At 37.6% G+C, this 21,035-nt stretch overlaps 1 protein-coding gene across 9 annotated transcripts in view; it reads left to right on the top strand.

Moving 5' to 3' along the window:
* Window positions 1-21,035, top strand: part of PFKP (phosphofructokinase, platelet) — a 395,018-nt gene that overhangs the window by 353,165 nt on the left and 20,818 nt on the right. For 6 of the 9 annotated variants that reach the window (XM_061587942.1, XM_061587948.1, XM_061587944.1 and 3 more), the window contains 8 exons: window positions 4,725-4,817; window positions 5,805-5,930; window positions 6,745-6,809; window positions 10,558-10,627; window positions 13,870-14,016; window positions 15,256-15,326; window positions 17,167-17,254; window positions 18,463-18,615. In XM_061587942.1, coding sequence (XP_061443926.1) covers window positions 4,725-4,817; window positions 5,805-5,930; window positions 6,745-6,809; window positions 10,558-10,627; window positions 13,870-14,016; window positions 15,256-15,326; window positions 17,167-17,254; window positions 18,463-18,615 — 813 coding nt within the window. The remainder of the gene's footprint in view (window positions 1-4,724; window positions 4,818-5,804; window positions 5,931-6,744; window positions 6,810-10,557; window positions 10,628-13,869; window positions 14,017-15,255; window positions 15,327-17,166; window positions 17,255-18,462; window positions 18,616-21,035) is intronic. The other 3 variants (XM_061587945.1, XM_061587940.1, XM_061587947.1) reach the window with 1 other exon arrangement.

Below are 21,035 nucleotides of genomic sequence, written 5' to 3'. Positions count from 1 at the left end.
CATTTTAATCCTTTCATACCCCAGAATAAGACACCATCCATGTCCTAGAACAGTAATGCATTCTCAGTAATTAAAGTTACAGCTATCTTTTTTTAAAAAAAAAGTGGCCCAAGCTTCTGGCTGCATGGGGGGGGAAACTACGAGAGGGACCATTAATATGAAAGAGCAGGTAGAACCAGGGTACGCTCTGTCGATGGTGCCTATAGGAATTGTTGAAACTCAATTTGTAGGCAGTTATCTCAGATCAGTATATATATTTGATAGTCCTTGTGAAAACAAAAGTCTTAGTCTTGCACAGTTGCCTATATGTTCACATTGCAGAAACCAATAGCTTCTTTAGCTCGAAATGGCTGTGTCACCCAAACCCATTTTTAGCCAAGTCTAAAGGCAGAGAACTTGTAATTGCTTTCAAGTTCCTAGCATTGGGTCTTCAAAAACACTCATAGGATATCTGTGGAAACTTAAATTGATGTTCCCTGTACTTTATTTGTTCTGTGAACATTGGATTTTAGTCCTTAGAGATGGACTGGCAATTTTCACCAAATGTAAATAGATCAAGCCATCTGCGCTCATAATGGTGTGATTGCTGTGAAAAGCTTCAAGTGAATTTATATTGATTAGAAACTGGAATTTAGTTGCTACTCATTTATCACCTATAGGAATGGATACTGTTCTCTTGTTAAGGGTTCTGTTGCAGTATCAAAACACTGTTAAGCTATCCAGAGTATGCACACTGGCATAAGAAGTGTCCTCCTAGATCAGTCCAAGGTATCTCATCAAGCGTCCTTTACAAGAATTTCATAAGCCAGCAACTACAAGTTACTCTACCCTAACTTTGCCAAAGGTCCAGTGGTAGACTGCTGTGTGCCTTTTGCTTACCGTTGCCCTTGTATATTGTTTAATGAGTTTCATTTTCTCTTAGGGCTGTTATGTGATTCAAAAAGCTAGGCTGAGCCATCAAATTGGAGAAAGAGGGACAATGTATCCCCCCGCCCCTATTTTTAAGATGAGGTAGAGGGAGAAAATGTCTGAATTGTTTCAGGGAGGAGGGAAGGCTTCTGTTAAGTATAATAAAGTGGAGCTTTCCAGTGTTATTCATGGTCTTGGGAGGCAGGTCTTTGCTCCAAAATATTTGATCACCAAGCACCAAAAGGTTCTGAATGTTGCAGGGCACAGGCCTCATATTTGTGACAACACAGATGAGAACTTAAAGAATTCCTGTTCCAGCCTGTCTTTTCACTCTTACCTGGGGGTGGGGGAGCAACAGTCTACCTACCCATGTACGTGGCTAGCTGGCTTCTGGTTGGCTTGCTTTAGTGGCACTTTGCATAGAGTATTTCAAAGCAAGTTGGCTGGCAGGTGCCCCCTCTGGTTGGGAAAGTGGCTGGCTAGCTAGCTTGCTTATAGCTTCACCTTCCCTGATTGGGAGGGGAAAAGAAGCCACTTTGCCACATTGTCTAAAGGTGTTTTATTTTGTTTTTAAAAAAGGAGTCTTCCTTTCCTCTCTAGAAGCCAGTGAAAAGCCCTCCTGCAATTGTGAATGGGGTGGCAAATTGAGGGAACACATATTAACTTCATGTCTCTACACACTACTTCTCATGTTGTAGATGCTATATAAACATTATGCAATAGTAGAAAGTTACCTTCATCAGCCTATGAATAGGAGCAGAACTATTTGTTAAAAAGAATGTTCTGGGATAAGAAAGTATATCAGCCGCATGTCCAATTTCCCCCCTTCCTAGTGTGTAACATCAAGTGTAACTTATTCTTTCTCTTGGTATCATTGCATGGTATATTTTACAAGGTATAGTATCATTGACTGTTATTGTCCTGGACAGGATGAATCATGTCATAATGGCATCAGGGTGCAGGGCATGTTTATGTAGATGACATACAGTGGCGGTAATGCTGATGTTTTTGGCAGCAGTTATGTATTCTTTTGTAATCTCTAGTTGTGCCCAAGCACACACTATTTAGTCTATGATTAACTGGAATTTATTAAGGGATGCAATTATTGTCATGTGGATTATGAAATAACCCCAGATATATCCTTGCTAGCTCTGTTTGCTTTCCCCCCCTGCTTTTGTTTGTCCCTCCTTGTCCCAGAACATTTCCATGCTGCTCTTTGTGCATATATGCATTTCACATGTGCAAAGAGCAGCACATGATTATTTTTCAAACAGCTTTCCAACTGCTGTGTTGTTGTTTTCTTGCAATTAGATCCTCTGCAAAGAAAGGATTTTAGCCTTTCCCGTGACACAATAGATACTTCTATAGACAAATAAACACTTCCGCTTGCATGGGCAACATTTCTCATTGTGTCAAACCTGGCATTGCAAATGATATTATGAGGAAGATAAGTAACTTTTTAATGAAGTACTTACTTCCCTACCACAAAAGTAAGGTAATACAGAACCAGCAGCAGAAGAAAGATTTTCAACTTATAATGTAAACAAAGAAGAGAGGCAGCCTGATGGACTTCCAGGAAGTGGGGGTGGGTGGGGAAGAGCCTGTGGGCCAAACTTACTGTAAATGATTATGTGCATCCAGACTGCATTAGCTATTTTTCTATCAAAAAGTAACAGGAGATCCCTCAAAACCTGGCACCGTGCATATTTCACCAAGGATGGTGATCTCTGATGGAGTCGTTGATTCTGGATTCTATTTATCATATCTCTAAAATACGTAAATAAAAGTAGGGGGCAACTTGAACTGCTCCATGGAGGTTCCTTTCTTCCTGTCCCCTCCCACCCTGAGATATCAGAAAGCACTATTAACTGAAACTTTAATTAAGGAACTGTGTGTTCTCTTTTTGTCATCTTAAATGTATCATTCTCAATCTCTTTCTTTCACCGTGACCTATTTATTAATGTCCAATTAAAAATCCATTATATGAACTGAGCTGGAGAGTTACAATTCCAGCAGTTTTAACATGATCTATCACCAAGGCTTCTCAGAACAAACTTTTACAGTGCATTGTAGGCTTCAGCCAGACAGTGATTCAGAAATTCTATAAAAGGATAAAAATAATCACGTATGAGTGGGTTGTAAAATTCTTCCAAGATTAGTAGGGTAATTTTACATCTACATGAATCATGAGGAGGTCATAAACTTACCTTAACTTAATGTGGGATTTCCCCCCCTCTGTTTTCAGCGGGTAACACATATGCTGCCATTCACTGATGCTGACTCTTAACCCTTATTTCTGCTGCTCGCAATTTATGTGTGTTAGGCAGTTTGGACTTACTTTCCATCACATCTGCACGCTGCAAACTTAGGTGTGCTTCAGGCTCATGTGTCTCCTCACCACTTCTCCACTTCCTCACCACATATGGAAGTGGATACCAAACTGGGAGATCTCACAGTTATTCAAATAAAAGATCTCTCCCTTTGACCCAGTGAACCAGACCTTAATCGCCTCCTACTCCCAGAGGGCAACTTGGACAGGTGTGCAGGACCACCCAATCTTCAGAGTTTGCCTGTGGGGGTGGGGTCATATAGTGACCAAGCAAGGTTGAACCTTCCATGCATCAGCTGATTTGCATCAGTCTCCTGAATCAAGCAGGATCAAACACCCTACCCATCAGCCAATGCATGAGGAGTTGAATATTGCTGTTATCTCTAACTGTCTTGCACTTGATGTCACATATGCCATTGGGGCTGCAGCTGGTAGAGTGGTTGTGGGGAAACAGCCTTGTAGGCCAAATTGGGAGGCCTGGGGCCCAAATTTGGCCCATAGGCTGAAGGTTCCTCACCCCTGCTTTATATTAAAATCCTTTTCTGTAGCAGTTTCAATATCGAGGGTTAAGGGAGATACTATAGTCAAATAATTTAAAATCTCTTTGATTGGACTTCCACTTCTCAATATGGCAAAGGAAGGGAGTAGTGTGGTAGAAAATGTCCTGATCCAAAACCTACTCCCAGTATTATCACACATGAAGGTGGAAGAAATGTCCAAACACACAGAGACCATTAAGCTGTCTTGTCAAAGCCTGGGGTTGAGACTGCCGTTATCAGGTTGGGAAGGAAAGGCCTCAAGCAAGCCAGATTCTGCAGGAATCCTGCCCCTCAAACAGGGTGGCCATTCACAGTCTGGGCAGAAAAAAAGTTTTCTCAGATCTGGAGTTGGGCGAATGAGGGATTGTGACAAGGGATAGAACAAGACTGGCATCTTTCTCATTGGTACTCCCCTGTACATAATGGTAGATATTTTTACCTCAGCTTTATAAGGTATGTCATAAGCATTTCTTTTGTTAATCTAGGAGTAATCTCCTTGCACTACAATTCAATAATTTCTAACAAAATGTTTTATTTCAATTATTATAGGGAACGTTCTTTCAGGATGAAAGGGGGTGTAGTGGAGCCATCAGTGCCAAAGTGTACAAGCGTATTTCTTTTAACCTATTGCTTCTGATAGCAATAACTCATTTTGTGACTTTGCCACCTCCATTTCTTAAAAATTCTTGTTTATCTCTTGCTTTGGTGTAAACCCCTTAGAGATTAAGTTTGTTTCCCCTAACGTTAAGGGGATTTGAGTGCATTGCTACATTGCTTCCAAAGAATCCTAACTGATCATAAGCTTTGTGTATTGTAGGCATTCTTAAAGTTTAAGCTAGAATTTCCACTCATTGTTCAGGCAAAATAATATGCCAGTGTGCTTCTGCAACTGCTACAACTCATAATCCTGTTCTCCTCTTTAACTTAACTCTTCAATTTTTTTGCAGCTTGTGGTGCAACAGCTAGGGTATGACACTCGTGTGACTATCCTTGGCCATGTTCAAAGAGGAGGCACGCCCTCTGCATTTGATAGGATTTTGGTAAGTAGATCCAGCGAACCATTTCAAAGTACTAGAACAATGACAGAAGAATGTTCAGTGTTATTGTTGTTTATTGTTCAGAATGTTCTTTATTGTTGTTGTTTGATGTTACATAGTTCCTTATTCTCATTCAGTCCATGGAACAGTCACAGAGATATTATTAGTTGTCTAGTGTGTGGTGCAATGAAGACAATGTTGTACTTAGACCAGGAAGTCCTGAACTCAAATCACACTCAGCCTTAATGTCCACTGGATGGATTTGGGGCAATCGCTATCTCAGCCTAGCTAAGGTTTTGTGAGGATAAAATGTGGCAGATTCATGCATGCCACCCTGACCATGGAATAAGAGATAATTCAATAATACACATAAGCATTTAGCAATCATATTAGGAAGCATTCTGTCTGTTTCATAATTTTCCCCTGTGGGATTTCACCAAAATAGCACCAGTCCAATGTAAATCACCTGCACCTGAGAGCCCATGGCACAAAACTAGCCTTCTGAAAGATGCCACCTGGTCCCCCCTTTCTAATTGTCTGCCCCGTAGATGAAAGGGGAGGGTGGATGAACCTGTGGCAATGGGGTTTGACAGCAGGGGCCTGGAGGTCTTTTTGCCCAACTCTCTGCTAGGTGTGAACCTCCAGCACAATTAGTTGCTGATCCAGGGTATAACATTTGATCTTCCAAAGACACATCTAGGTTCTTGGACAATGTAGGTAAATAGACTCTTGAAATAGACTCTTGATCAACTATGGAATTGTATGAATAATTTATGAGAACTTTGCTTTCTTGTAGGTTCCACAATATATCTTAAACCTGTCGGCATTTGTGCTTACAGTATTGTAATTATCCCTGTTTCTATTTTTATGAAACTGCTATTTAAGAAGAGCATTCTATAGATGCTTATTGGCACTTATCAAAGTCAGCATATCTTCCACAAAAGTTTCTTGTATGCTTAAAGGCGTATAAATTTATTTTTTCAATTTTAGGCAAGTCGCATGGGTGTGGAGGCTGTTCTTGCCCTTCTAGAGGGTACACCTGAAACTCCTGCTTGTGTGGTATCCCTGACTGGAAATCAAGCTATCCGTCTGCCTTTAATGGAGTGTGTGCAGATGGTGAGTTGCTGAAAAGAAGCACTTGTGTTCTCTCATCAACACTATTTTGCTGGTAGCAATCAATAGTCTGTTGTTACTCAGAGCACATGAAATGACATGAGCAGAACTCTTATCCCCATTGGGCACAGTGGACACTAGTCTTTCCTTCAGTGGCAGTAACTGGGCTTGATTACTGCCACATGAATCTTGACAGCAAACAGCATTTCTTACTTTTTATAATCTAGATGTCTTTAACATAATATTTATATTGGGGAAAGGGCCTTTTGCTGTTTAAACTCACATTTCTTGTACCAGCATCATGTGCATATTAATTACTTGCATGCTGAGATTGTTCTGGCTTTTTGAAACCTTCCCAGCAATGTTAAATTTGAGCATTTTGTAAGCTGCAATCTTATAATGCACAATATGAGACCACACATTTAATAAAAGATTGTCTTTCTTATTTATTTATGTTTTCAAAATTTCTGCCTTAAATTTTCCAAGCATTGAAGAAAGGCAGCTCACCATTTTTTTTAAAAAAAAAACACAATTTACAATAAAAGCTGTCATAACCAATTAACATTGGCTGAAGTGCTGCACAGGTCCTGGCTGGTTAATAGTCCAATTCTTGACATGGCCACGCAGATGCAAGTCCCATTGAACTTGATGGGGCTTATTTCTAAAAAGACAAGATTACACTGTAAATCCCATTGAAATAATCTGGATTTACTAACTTTAGCAGGACTATAGCCATTGTCACCCATTCTGAACTACTTCATAATCTTTTGGTAGACGATATCATTTACTAATCTTTTTTTCTTCTTCATTTCAAAAGACCCAAGATGTACAGAAAGCCATGGATGGAAGACAATTCAGTGAGGCTGTGCAACTTCGTGGAAGGTGCTACTCTGTTGTTCATTTCTTTGTTGGCAGAGACAACTTTTCTATTAAACCCTGCTAATTGTGTTAAGGGATTATTTTTCATGGATAGGGAATGTGGAAAAGATAGATTCCTTTACCTGTGGTTTCTTTTTAGAAATGCATAAACGTTTTAACAACACCACAAACAACAACAAAAAACCCTCTCCAAAGTTATGACTTTTCTTAGACCAGCTGTATACTGGAGAAGGAATGGTCTTACCAGGGTTATCTCTGCTGAATTTAAAATGCCGTTTTGACAGAATTATTTTTTGATGTTTAGAAGTTCTTCTCCCTTTACATATGGACTCTCAAACCCGTCTATTCTGCAACCTTTTATTGGCTGTTTTTAGAGGCTGGTTTGATTTTAGTTTTCATATTACTTACATTGCTTTAGTGTTTTGTTTATACTTGCATTGTCATATAAGCAGTTTTGGTCATAAGAAAAACAACACATACATCATTTAAATAAAAGAAAAATAAACAAATAGCTGCATCACAACAACCTTTGTCTCGTTATTAGCTCCTTCGCCCAGCAACAGGATAGTCATTGCATTGGGAATGCTAAAGTGTATTTTCCTTGTATAGCACTTAGGGAATTGAATTAGAGTAATAATAAATGTGAAAAGTACAAAACTATGTCTGAGAAACAATGAGAATTAACATCATACTGATAGCAGTTCAGTGCAAAGGATGGCTAACTTGTGGAACAGATCAGGTCCTCAATACAACTTTATCTGGCTCTGGGTGTCCCTACCAAACTCTAACAAAGATGTCATCAAAGCCTTGTTTGCAATTTTTTTTGTTTGGAAAACAAGAAGCTCATCTCTATGTATATTCCATATATATTGTACTACTGCTATCACTTACACATTTGGGATACGCAAAGGACCGCTGATGATCTGCCATTTTTTTTTTTTTCAATAATTTTTATTCAAATTTTCATAAAACATACAAGACAAAATCATAAAACATTCAAAGACAAAAAACAAAATCAAAAATAGTTAAACAAAAAGAAAAAAAGAAAAAAAAAAAAAACAAAAAAAAAAATAAAGAGTAAAATATTGACTTCCCATTTGTCAAAGATCAAATCAGTTATAAGTCTATAATATATAGCAATCCTGTCTCTTAAGTCATATTATAAAATCACTTTCCTCCAGTAGTTATCTTACTTAATCATCAAATCTCATAAACATTACTTTATTCTTTCCACAAAAAGTCAAAGAGAGATTTCAATTCTTTAAGAAATATATCTATCAATTTTTTTTTTCCAGATAAGCATATCGATTAATCCATCTCATTACTAATTATGATAATCTTATTGTCATAACCATAGTCAAAATAAACATTTCAATTAATCCATCACATCAGAATCTGTTAGGTTCAGTAATTTCAGTAGCCATTGTTCTATTATCTCTATTAGTTCCATTTTCCATCTTCCATCTTCAGTAGTCTTGTTAAGTCCAGTAATTTCAATATCCAATCTTCCATTATCAGTATTCCATAATAATCTTGCTGTCAAAGCCATAGTCATATAGTAAGAGTCTGATGGGAATTACCTCTATCCCAAATATTTTCTTGCCATCCATTCTGAATAGGTTGCTGAAATACTGCTGTAAAATCATATCTCTGTTCTTTTTTTCAAAATACACTGGGTCATCTCTTAAAAGTTTTTCCATTGTCACATGGCTGCAGTTAATTCCATAGATTTTCTCTATATTGGGCTCCATCACATCATTCCAGTCCAAAAGATAATCCATGCCATTGATAACTTTATCTCTAGAATCTTCATTAATTTCTTCAGAGATAACATTGAGTTCCAAACAATAGATTTTATTTCTAAAGTCCATAGACTCCAAATCTTGTTCCTGTTCCACGTTTGTTCCAATCTCCGGGATCTCCTCTCTCACAGGGACCCCTATTCCAGTCTCCAGGGTCTCCTCTCTCACAGGGACCCCTGTTCCAATCTCCGGGGTCTCCTCTCTCACAGGGACCCCTTCCAGGGTCACCTCTCTCACAGGGACCCTTATATCTTTAATCTCCTGCTTCATTTTACTCAATTCAATTTTCGTTATCTCAATCTCATCCATTATTTTCTGAAACATAGTTATTTCCAGATTCTCAGCCACTTTCTTAATTGCCATTTTAAAAGAAAAATATAGGAAAACCACTTCTTATTTCAGCAACAATTGGGTTAATACTCCAGACTTGGTGACATCACAGTATAAACAGAGCAGACAGCCTTATCTCTCCAATAGTTAAGTAAACAAAATGCAGTTCCCAGGATCGAAACAATTAATGGCAATCGTCAAGAAACAGATTCGTCAAAATAAAATAGACCAAAAAGAGAGTAGTCTCAAAACAGTATAATATTTTTCAAAATAAAAATCTGGAATAGAAATCCCTCTTCTGTGTGTATCTTTAGAATGCAAATCCAGGACAGCTTTTTGCAACAAAAACAGAGATAAGCTATTAATTAGTGCGTAGCAGAGAGAAGTTACGGCTCCCCAGTGAGATGTCAAAAACCGATCAATCTGGCAAATCTCTTTTAAACAGCAACAATTTAAGTCAAGTAAAAGAAAAATATAGAAAGAAGGGTGCTTGCCTGTTAATGCGTTCTCTCTTAGAAGATAAGATGAACGTTCGCTTTAACAGATAGAGCTTGCTGTTGAAAATCCGTCCCACCTTCGTCGGCTGGACCTCGTCCCATAAATTAATGAGATCTGGTCGTCCCAACAAAAATAGGCTTTGAGGTTAATCTCTTCGTTTCTCCCTACCCGGGAGAAGTTTAATCAGTCAAAAAAAAAGAAAAAACTGACTGATATATCTGAATAAGCTTCTTTTGAGGCAGGAGCCCGTCTCAAAAGCAGGCACAGGCTAAGTCACCCTTCCCGGAAGTCCTGATGATCTGCCATTTGAGGGCATCTTTCTGGAAGTACATTTGGTCCTCATAGTGTACCCCTTCCATTGATACTCACTTATCACTAGCTTTGATCCCTGCAGTGAAAGGCAATGCCAACATCAATTCTGAAGCTTACCCTGGTCAGGCACAGAAGAAAGTTATGAAATGTATCTTGCCTTCTCATTCTTTTTGGATGTTCGCATAAGCCACTTGCAATGAAAGCTGTGTTTATTCTCTTTTTGCCTTTTGATGTTAAAACATTCTGTGTTGTGGTATAACATTAAATGTAGTGAGGATGTTTTCCATTCTGTCATGTCCAGAGTGAAACAAGATACCCAAATGAAAAAAAATTACATTCTATGGGGTGTATCCAGTGATGTCCCCCCACTGGTGGAAGGCACTGATGGAACTGCAGCCTCCATTAGTAGAACAGGGAAGGAAAGCAATTTTCATTAATTCCCTTTTCCACCTGCAGTCCTCTCCATCACCTCCCACACTGTTCTGAATGTGCCCTGGCTTGCTAAAGCAGATTATGGGGGAAGGGGAATTGGTGGAAAAAAACCTCACTCCCCCTTTTGCTGACACTCAAAGTGCCTTATGTCAGCACAGAGACACCAATGGATGCAATCACTGTTTCAAAAGAAAGAATTGTAATGGTTTTAAAATAAGCTACCAAGATTAGCAATGGCTAAAGTAACCAGGAAATATACATAGTTACTAAATGCTCTGAGTTTCTTTTTAAGTCAGAAAAATACCTCTCAACGTTTTCTAATAGTGAGAAATAGCTTTATTATTAAAACTGCATGAAAATAATTGTGTGTTCTACAGGAGTTTTGAGAACAACTTGAATACTTACAAGCTGTTGTCTACCAAAAAATCAGCGGCTGACCTTCCCAAGGTACTTCTTATGTAATTGTCAAGTTGTCTGGTTTGTTCTTCATTCCTGTATGCTTAGGGTGGCCACTTATAAAATGCCAGAAAAGAGGAAATGCATCACCAAAAAAAGAGGATGCAGACGGCATAAAAACTGAATATGCTAATATATTTGTATAGATGCAAATTTAAAAATATTTGCTAATATTTACACAAAACTATAGTACATCTTGCCACAGTGGGAAAGACTATGAACAGGTGACTTTTGTGCCTTTTCAGTCTGCTGTCCAAGTGTTAACTGTTGATGGGCAAGTTCAAGGCTTCTGCTTGCTCCCCTTATGGTTATTTTTCTTTAAAATGGTCTTGGACTGGGCAGTTTTCAAATAGAGGACTGTCTTCTGTAAAGTAGGCCACTCTATGCATGTTTTGTTGAGCAGAAATCTAAAAGCAACATCAACAAACCTAGATTTGCAAATCTGTGTCCATGGAAACACCTGCTACTTAGTTTAGTATAACTGACTATGGAGTTGAAGCATGGTAGGCAATGATACACATTTTGTAAACATACTAGATTGCTGTATTTATTTCCTGGTTTTTATTACCTTTTTCTGAAAGGTCTTAGTCTGTCTTCAATTACAAAGATAACCAATGACATGCCTATGTAACATTCAAGAGTGTGTCTGAAGTACACCTTTTATTTCAGAGCAAGCGAGTTTACACACTTGCAGAAGAAGACGTTTCTTAGTTCTGAATCATATGCTAATTGGAATAGCATAGGACCATGTGACACAGGCGCAGCTCTTACACACACCACTGATGTATGAGGTGGCCCATACATGAAAATTAAGGCATGACAGACACAATGCATCCACATGGAGCAAGCTCCATTGGGCAAAATGTTTACATGAAAAAAGTTTCCAGAACATTTTAGCAGTTTTCATCATATTTAAATTACGGTGGTGGTCCGATTGGTCAACTGAGCAAAACAAGGCTTTACTTGGTGCTATGTACTGGGCTCCTGCTGGGAGGAAGGGCAGGATATAAATCAGATAATAAATCAAATAAATAAATAAAATGTATGTTGGGAGAAATACATACTGGTTTTGTATAATGGCTGGATAAGTAGTAAATATCTGAAGTCATAATATTCCTTTTAAATTGTTCTGTTCTCTTTAACAGGATGGTATCTCATGTAGTGTGCTCATGGGAGGAAGGGCGGGATATATATGTGTTTGTGTGTGTCTAGATGTATGTGTGTAAATATATGTGTGTGTGTATGTAAATAAATACATAATTAAATATGACAACAAAAGATTAACCTTAGCAAGCTCTATTGCCTGTTAGGTTTGGGGACTCTACTATTCTTTTTGCATGGCAATAATTTGCTGTATGGTTGGGGTTTTTTTGTCTTTACAACGGTGTACTTCTTTGCTTAAAGCTGCACAACAAATATGCTCAGGCACTTTTCTCCAGTTTTACCACATTCTTGATTTACGCCAAGTGTGCCTTAGCAAAAGCTTTAATAAAGTGTATAAGAAGTGATTCTTGTGAAGTTTAAAGAATTCTGTAGAAAATGCAAAAAGTACCAACTCATTGCAGCCTTTAGAGATGGTAAAAAAAAGAACATGTGCTCCGGTGATAAAATCAATTGAAATACTACTTTAAACACTTTCTATCCCTCCTCTTCAGTTCCACTCTTTTTATATGATTTCATTGACAGACATGGTCCTCCAAAAATATTACTTGCTGTGAGGCTGCCTCATTTTGCCTACAACAAGTGATATAAGAGGCTCCATTTGAGACCTGACCTATTACCACACTCTCTTTAGGGCTGCCATTTTTGTGAAGATACAGTGAGCATGAGTAGAGGGTGCTGTTAGATTTATTTTCTGCTTTCTGAGAATTGTAATAGGCAGATCATTCTTTAAAACAGCCTTGAAATGGCTCTAATGTTGTATTTATGCCCCAGAAGCTGGCAGGCCTATGAGAATTTCAGCCATTTCTGCAACAGGTGTAAGAACAGAGTAATTTCCAGAGCCTGTGAGAGAATAGGTGAAGTGAGGATGATTCTAAGGGCCCCGGATCTCCAGGGAGCCACTCCAGCTTTCACAGAGAGAAGATCCAGGGGAATATGCATTCTCTTTGCTGAAATGTTGTTCTGGGGTGGGGATAAGGCATCAGGCAGTGGGGTGAAATATGGGCCTGTTACCATGTGCTTTTCCAGAATCCAAATTTTCACTCTTGACAGCTGGTAATTACTGATTTAGTCTTTTAGATTGGATTGTCCTTTGTGATGATCCTTTGTGATAAATTGTTCTTTCCTCAAGGAAATTCATTGTTCTGATATTTGAACAATGGTCATTTGAAATTTGTAATTCATGTCTTGCATCATGTGGTCATTTGAAATTTGTAATTCATGTCTTGCATCATGTGCTCATCAGACATGCTTAGGAGATGCTAGTGTATTGTTATATACCACACCTGAATGATCTAAAGGACAACAAGACAGTTGCTATGGCAGTAATGGCATCACATAGATTGGTTGTAGTGGCCCAAGAACCAACATTGCTCACAAAACACTTTGCATGTAAATGGTTGTTTGGGTTACAGATCCTATTCCACATAAATTTGTTTCAGTATGAAATTCATGGGTTAGTGTTATGTCAGAATCTGTACTGGATAGTACAATGCATGACATTTTAATTTGGACATACTGCTGATTGTGAATAGCTAAAGTGCTATGAATGGCCGAACCACAGTCCTGAACCGGGAGGCTCCGTTTGGTTACCTGCTGTTTTGTTTTTCGGTGTATTTTGATTATATTGTATATAATGTGATAATCTTCAGAAGGTAAGATGCGTACATTGTTTTCTTTTGATACACATCTATGTGTGGATACACTCCTCTATGTAGACAGGGTAACAGCAAGGTAAGTAAACCAAAGATTCAAATATAATGATAATTGTTAGTTGTTTTTCCTAGTTTTCAAAATAATTTCTAAATAGAGCAGCATTCGTATTAGAATGAATGTAACAGCACTGAACAAATATTAAATAATTTTATTTTAGTGCTGAAGTTTACATTGGAAAACGTAAAACAGTTGAGTAAATACATGAAAGAAAAATTGATGGTATACCTTAAAAATTGATTTAAACCTCTTAGTCAACAATTCATTATTTCCTTTTCCCTTTTCTTTTTTTGGTAAGATCATGATACTTTTGCCTACCATTGCTTGCCTGGAGATATTTTGTCTTCCTTCTGTTGCAGACTAACTTCAATGTAGCTGTTTTAAATGTTGGTGCTCCGGCAGCTGGGATGAATGCTGCTGTTCGATCTGCCGTGAGAATTGGTATAACTGAAGGACACAAAATGTTTGCTGTCACTGATGGGTTTGAAGGCTTTTCTGGAGGGCAGGTTTGTATATTCCAAATACTGTACTTTGATTTAATACTACCCCCGGATTTTTTTTTTAAATAATAGAATTAAAAAGAAATCAGAGCTAGAATTTCCACTGATATTTTACCTGAAGCAAAATACAATAGGAATGGAGGGAAGAGGATCCTCCTTGGGCAGAACTTGTCAACTATAGAGGGGAATTTAGTGAAATTTCTTGGGGGTGGGGTGTCTGGCATATTTCTAGAACACTAAACCCTAATGACAAGGAGTCCCTGTATGACAGATTGCACCCTCCACAGGGGCTTTCTTAGTAGAGACAAGACCATCCAGTTTTAAATATTATAAAAACATGGGTAAGCAATAACTATTTGCAAGGATGTTGTAAACCTGATACATCACCCCCAAAAAGAGACTCTAGAACTAGGTTTATCCTTACTAAAATGCCTTAAAAATCTTATCAAAGAGGATGTGATTAACCATGTTTATAAAAAGCATTTGCTTCCTGGATACATCATGAGAAATCTTCCATATTAGATTTTGGACATTTGGTCAGCATCACTTTTAAATGACCTTGGCAGGAGCCTATGCTTGGCAGTTTGCCTGCTTTGGACTAGCTCTGGGAGTATGAAATATCTGGAAATAAGAACATGCTATATAACTATAGCTGAAAGATAAATACAGTATATCACAAAATCTGTTGGCATGTTTGATTTCTGTTTTTTCTTTAAAGAAGTGTTTATGAAATACTCTGTTTTTAGTGCACCCAGTTGCGAGGTTCCTGATGTGGTAGGCTTATGAGCCCATGAAAGAATGTTATTGGCTTAAATGTTTCAGAGTGTCTCTTCCCTCATCCTTACCACATTGTTACACTTGCAAGAACTGCAGAATTTCATTCCCAAACCATTACGTTTAGGCCTAATCTACTTCCCAATATAAGGGGAGACTAGTGATCAAAAGCACTAAAACATTCAGGCAAACTTAAATTTATCTGTAGCTGATAAGAATGCATCCAGTCTTGCATTTTTGTTTGACACACTAGATAAAATTGGTGCTGAACCAAAATTTCTAAAAACAATAATTCTGAGAACACTTCTGAGATTTTTCTTTTTGTCAACATCCACTTACCCCAAAAGAGGGCCACTCCAACTATTAACTTTTGTATCCATTGCAGAAATGTCCATTAATACGTATTCTAAACAAGAGCATAGTAATTCAAAACTCAAATACTCAATAAACCCCTTTTTTAAAAAAATTTAGATCAAAGAAATCAGCTGGGGAGATGTTGGAGGTTGGACTGGCCAAGGCGGATCAATTCTTGGCACAAAACGGTAATGTGATATTGCATATTATATATTTCAGCAAATTTTGATTTTTACTTATCAATACTTTAGCATGAAGATTTACATAAAAACTTGATGCAACAATCAATAAAGGGGAAAAAAGTATTGTAAACATTCCTACTGGTGACTTTGGGGAAACACAGGAGCTGCAGGGGGAGAAGAGGAAGGTGAAGTCCTATTGTGTGAGCAGAAGTCTGTTCACACAACATCGGATTCTGCTCATAGTTTTTAATTAATGATTATTATTTTAATATTTCAATGTCAATGGCTGCTGTGTGAGATTCACTTGAAAAGTAGTAAGCAAGCAAATAAACAACATTTTAAATGGGTTGTTCATATAGAATAGGAATATTATGTAGTTAGTTCCTATATTTCTCTGAGCAAACATATAGATCTCTCCATTTAAATAAATTGGGAAACGTGCTCACATGTACAGATCATTTCCCTACAGAATTTTGGATCAGGGCATAATGGTATAACTCATGATAAATAATTTTATTCTTCTAGGATTTCATAAGGGTATTCTTAATGAGTTTAAATCCATGATTATTCTCCACTATCCTGTTTATCAAAATCTCAATAATCTGCCACAAGATTATCTAGATTCACACTGTAGACTCAAATGCCATTGTAACTCTATGCCAGTGACAGAATTTTGTGTCCATTCTTCTGTTCATCCAAACTGGCTGGCAGTCACTCAGGATGTTTGAATGTGGCTGTGGGACATCTGTTTGGCATTTAAGAACAGAAGTATTGCTGGATCAGACCAAAAGCCCGTCTAATCTAGTATTCTATTCTTAACAGCTATTAAATAGCCTTAGGTTATTAAGGCAGTTATTAAGTAGCTCACAACGTAGAATTGGTGAGAATTGCCTTCCCCACCTTCCTCCAGGTGGAGCTTCTGATGGGTCTCAATCACTTCTGCGAATGGAAAGTGCCTTTTCATTTGCAAAAGAACAGTGTAATTCAAACTCTTCATATCATATTTATTTAAATATATGATTTTTCCTATCTCATAGATTCATTTCAGTTGCAATATTCTTTTAAAGAAAACATTAGAAATTTGCTGGGAGGAAGGGTGGGGTATAAATCAAATAATAAATACATAAATAAATAATTCATAAATGCATTCATGTTCTTGTACTTGGTTGCCTTTTTATGTTCCTCTTCTGCTGAGAGATGACCCTTCCATTTCATCCCTTCCTACGTAATACTTTTCAGAACAACTTTGTTAAAAGTAAAAAGAAAAACAGCCATGCTCTTCTACCTATTCTGACTCCCCTTTTCCCCGCTAAACACAGAACGTTCCTTAGACTTGGATTCTGTCCCCAATTAATGGTTTGTAAAAACTCTCATTCTTTACTGAGGCAGGCTGACTTTTTCCCCACTCTCCCAGCATCATCTCACCCATTGCAAACAGCAATGATTCATTCATCAATTAAAGTACATGTTTGCTTTTACTAAAAAGGAAGTCTTGCTAAAGGTGTGATTGAATGCGATTCTAAAACTTGATCCTGAAATTTAAATATGTTTACCTATGCAACAGATTTTAATGGACAATAAGGAGAAAACAGACAGTTTTTTAAAAACAACAACAACATAATGGTTAAATTAAATTGCAGTTACATTTTTATGAGGTTAAAGTGTGTGTGGGTGAGACAGTGTCACCCATTCAGCATGGAAGCAAATTTAGTGACTGGATGTAGCTCTTATACTTTTATAGAACTAAAATGTTGAAAAGCACTGTCTTGTGGTGTGGAAAAGCAAACTCTTTTAACAATTTATCCGAAGTGCCTTGCTGAAAACCTTTTTAACATATATGTTTTAGTACGCTTCCTGGAAAGTATATGGAAAAGATTGCAGAGCAAATGCGAACTCATAATATCAATGCCCTCCTGGTTATTGGTGGATTCGAGGTACGTCATTTTGTTTTGTTTCCCTTGCAAATTCTTCTAAATGAGCACTTAGCTAAAATAATTGTTTGCTGTCAAGGACTAATGCTAAAAATTAGAGGTAAATATCAGCAAGACTCTGATCTTAGCAGGATTTCTTTAAAGGCTGCAAGAATTCTGCTACTAGGCCAATCTCTGGAAATTGCCTCAGTTTTGGAACTGGCTATATTGACTACACATACGATCAGCAAATATTACTGCTGTGCACTCACCCATTTGTTCAGTGAAGTAAAAAATGGCAGCACTGTGTTAAGTTTCCCCTTTCTGCTCCCTAATTGATGCAATTTTCCTTGTGCCTGACATAAATATGTTATTTCCCATTCCCCCATCCATCACAATGACATAGAGTGGGGTTGTGGAAAGCACAGCATAATAACATTTAGGCACCAAGTAAGTTATGCTACATGTTAGGGAGTAGGAGTTGGAACTCTGTGCAGGGCTTATTTTCATGTTTCTTACTATGCTTCAAATTGAGCATGAGGTATTTTTTAATGATTTTTAAATTAATCTGCCCACAGCATTAAGCCACTGCTTAAAACCAAACTCCTGTTCAGAAATACAAATTCTGTGATGAAGTTTAAGATTCCTAAACATGGCTTTATTAAACCTATTCTTTAATCATGACTACCATTGTTGTAAGACTGATGTAATCCATGTAGGAATGGGGGGAAAGTAACTTAAATTTGTGAGACTTTATTCTCTGCATTGTTATACTATTATACAGAATTTGCAAGAATGCTTAGATGTACTTAAAGTAACAGTTAATGTCAGAAATATTTGGCTACTCTGTTTTCTGTATTCTATTTTGTACGAGGCCTTCCCTAGTGTGTCTCTGTGGCTGGCAGTAGACAGTAGCTTTTAAGTGCATTGTAAAGGATTTGAGAGGGTTTGCTTCCCATGGAGTACACACACGTTTCTGTTCTGCTATCATTTTTAGTCAAACAGATTTTTAAAACAATGCAAAAACCAGTTTATCAAATGTGGAATGAGCAGTGATTCCCTCTTTCACATCACTTCTAACTCTTTAAAAAAAACCCATCTATTTCCAGTATATGCGTGTGGTACAGTAATCAGTTCCCTCTGCCAAATCCTCATCCATATTGCTGTAATTCAAACCTTGTCCTCTTTTTGTCCCCTCTAATTCTGCATTTGTTACCACGTGTGCCCATTAGGCCTACTTGGGACTTTTGGAACTCTCCGCTGCCCGGGAGAAATATGACGAGTTCTGTATTCCCATGGTTATGGTTCCTGCAACCGTATCCAACAATGTACCGGGTTCTGATTTCAGCATTGGTGCAGACACTGCTCTGAATACTATCACTGATGTAAGTCTTCTCTTGTGTGCATGCTCACTAACATAGCCATCCTGGGTGCTGCTGAACGTGGCTGGAGCTGGAGACTTTCATGAATGAGAACACCAGAAAACATGATTATAGCAGAAACTAGATATAAATACACACACACACAGAGCGTAAAGATAATTGTTTGATTAGTCAATATTTTCCAGAAAGCTTAAAAGCTACCTTTTTTTATTCATTCATATTCAAAAATTATATCCCATTTTCCAACAATTTGGTCTTCAGTGCTTTTTACAAATCCTGTTAAAGTAATCTAAAAACATATGAATGGATCTAATCAGCCTAAAGTGGAAAAATTAGAAAATAGAAGTAAAACATAATCATTAAAAGCTCAAGAGAGTTAATCTGGCACCTAAAAGATAAGTATGAAGTCAGGTAAATGATTTAGTTAATCATTGCTCTTTTGCTGTTCATTACTTTTTAAGGATAGAAATAAGCTACTTTCATCCCATCAGACCTCTGATGTACTTGCAGAGATCTGAGTGCCTTCAATTCATGGCCAGTGTGCTCAGGATTGGGACACCAGTTTTGATTAAAGTGTGCTAAAAACATTTGCAATTTTCTGGATTCTTACAAAGCAGACTTTTGAGGCATCACTGGAACAGAACTACACAGCTAGTTCTGCATGTCCAAAGGGACTTTATGTAAATATTCCTCAAGCAGTCTACTTTCTCTATTCTGCATTGCAAACTCCTCTTTTAGGTGTGTCAAAAGCATTTTATGATTTGGCATGGAAATCTGTTGTTAACTGTTTTAGGAAGCAAAACTTCCCTGAGCATGCCTCAGCTTCTGGTCATAGATCTCAGTCTGAGGCATCTCTTTCAAGCAGCCCGAAACGGCACACAAATATTTGAAGAACCCTGTAAAATTTTAAAAGATTGTGGTATAAGCTTTCATAGGTGACAGCATGCTTTAATAAATGGAAAAAGAGACAACAGAGAGCTCAAAGGGATTCTGTCTTTTCCTGCTGATGTTATTCCTGGCAGGACACTGAATAGTTGACAGTAGTTTTAAGTCTTTTTCCTCATAAGACACTTCTTTCTAGTTCTCATATACAAAATTCTCCACCTCTAGTTTTATAGGCAAACTAAGGTGAGTAATGCTTTTCTGCACATTTCTTGCTGTCCTTCCTCTACTTTATGGGTTTTCTTGGAACCTGCAGATTTCTTTGCTTAAAGGGGTGGTTTCTTCATTCTTCTTCTTTTGCATTATACTTTGAATGCAGATACCACCAAGGCTGGCTAGATTGTAGGTGGATAGTAGATCATAGATTTCTTTCAGTAGAATAGTTGCACCATCTTAAAATGGCTTCTGTATTGTGCATTGTGAGCATTGTGGCTGCTTTAGCATTTATTTGCTTCAATCAGTAGTTTTAACATGGAATTCTAGTAGTGGTAGGAAAGTCTTTCTGAAAGACATGTTACTCACCACTATGATCATCTGCGACAATGGGGGATTATGGGATGCATGCTCAGTTCCCAACAGGCACAGCTTGCATCACCCTTGAACTTAACCGTGTGACCTAAAGATACCTCAGAATCCTCTGCAACCTGGAAGACAATATTGAGGAAAAGAAGTTCTAAAAGCACTTGCATATATATTGTTTCCAGATAGATAATTAAGTTCAATATTTTAATGTTTTTACTCAGTTCATATTTAATGTTATCTGAAATGTATTTGAACTTTTTCTTTTTAACTAAAGATCCGTTTTGGAGATACTTATTTATGCAGAATTATTGTAAAATGTTAACTTTGTGCTTTCTAGTAGCTGATTAGCAGAACTCTAGTTATGAGATAGTTTATATGTGACTGCATAAACCTCATTTGCTAAGTCTCTTGGAAACTTAACATACAGACTGGTTGTGTGAACAAATTTCCCTGCCCCCAAAGTGAGGTGTTTCCTGTATAAAAACATAAGTCAGTCTCCTCCTGTCTCCTGTTGTGGGGAAGCCCACAAGCAAGAGATGATGGCAATAGCTTTCCCCCAGTTGCTCTTACGCAACGAGCATTCAAGGGGAAATGGCCTCTGAACCTGAAGGCTCCGTTCAACCATCATGAATAATAGCCATAGACTTGATAGACTCATCTTTCATGAATGCATTGAATCCAATTCTAAAGTCATCTGAGCCATCACTACCTTGGGACAATAAATTCTTGTGGAATTTACTCCACAGAGTAAATGTGTTTTCTTTTCTGTACTGAATCTACTGCTGATCAATTTAATTGGGTGACTCTAATTTCTAGTAGTATGGAACAGGAAAAAAAGTTCTCTCTATCCACTTTCTCTACATCATGCATAATTTTATGACCTCTATCATGACCTTCCTCCTTTCAAAAAAAAAAAAAAGATGACAGACTGAAAAGGCCTCAAAACATCAGTCTTTCTT

Source organism: Rhineura floridana, chromosome 10 (genome assembly GCF_030035675.1).
Source record: "Rhineura floridana isolate rRhiFlo1 chromosome 10, rRhiFlo1.hap2, whole genome shotgun sequence".
Taxonomy (NCBI): Eukaryota; Metazoa; Chordata; class Lepidosauria; order Squamata; family Rhineuridae; genus Rhineura; species Rhineura floridana.
This window is presented reverse-complemented; position numbering and strand designations above follow the sequence as displayed.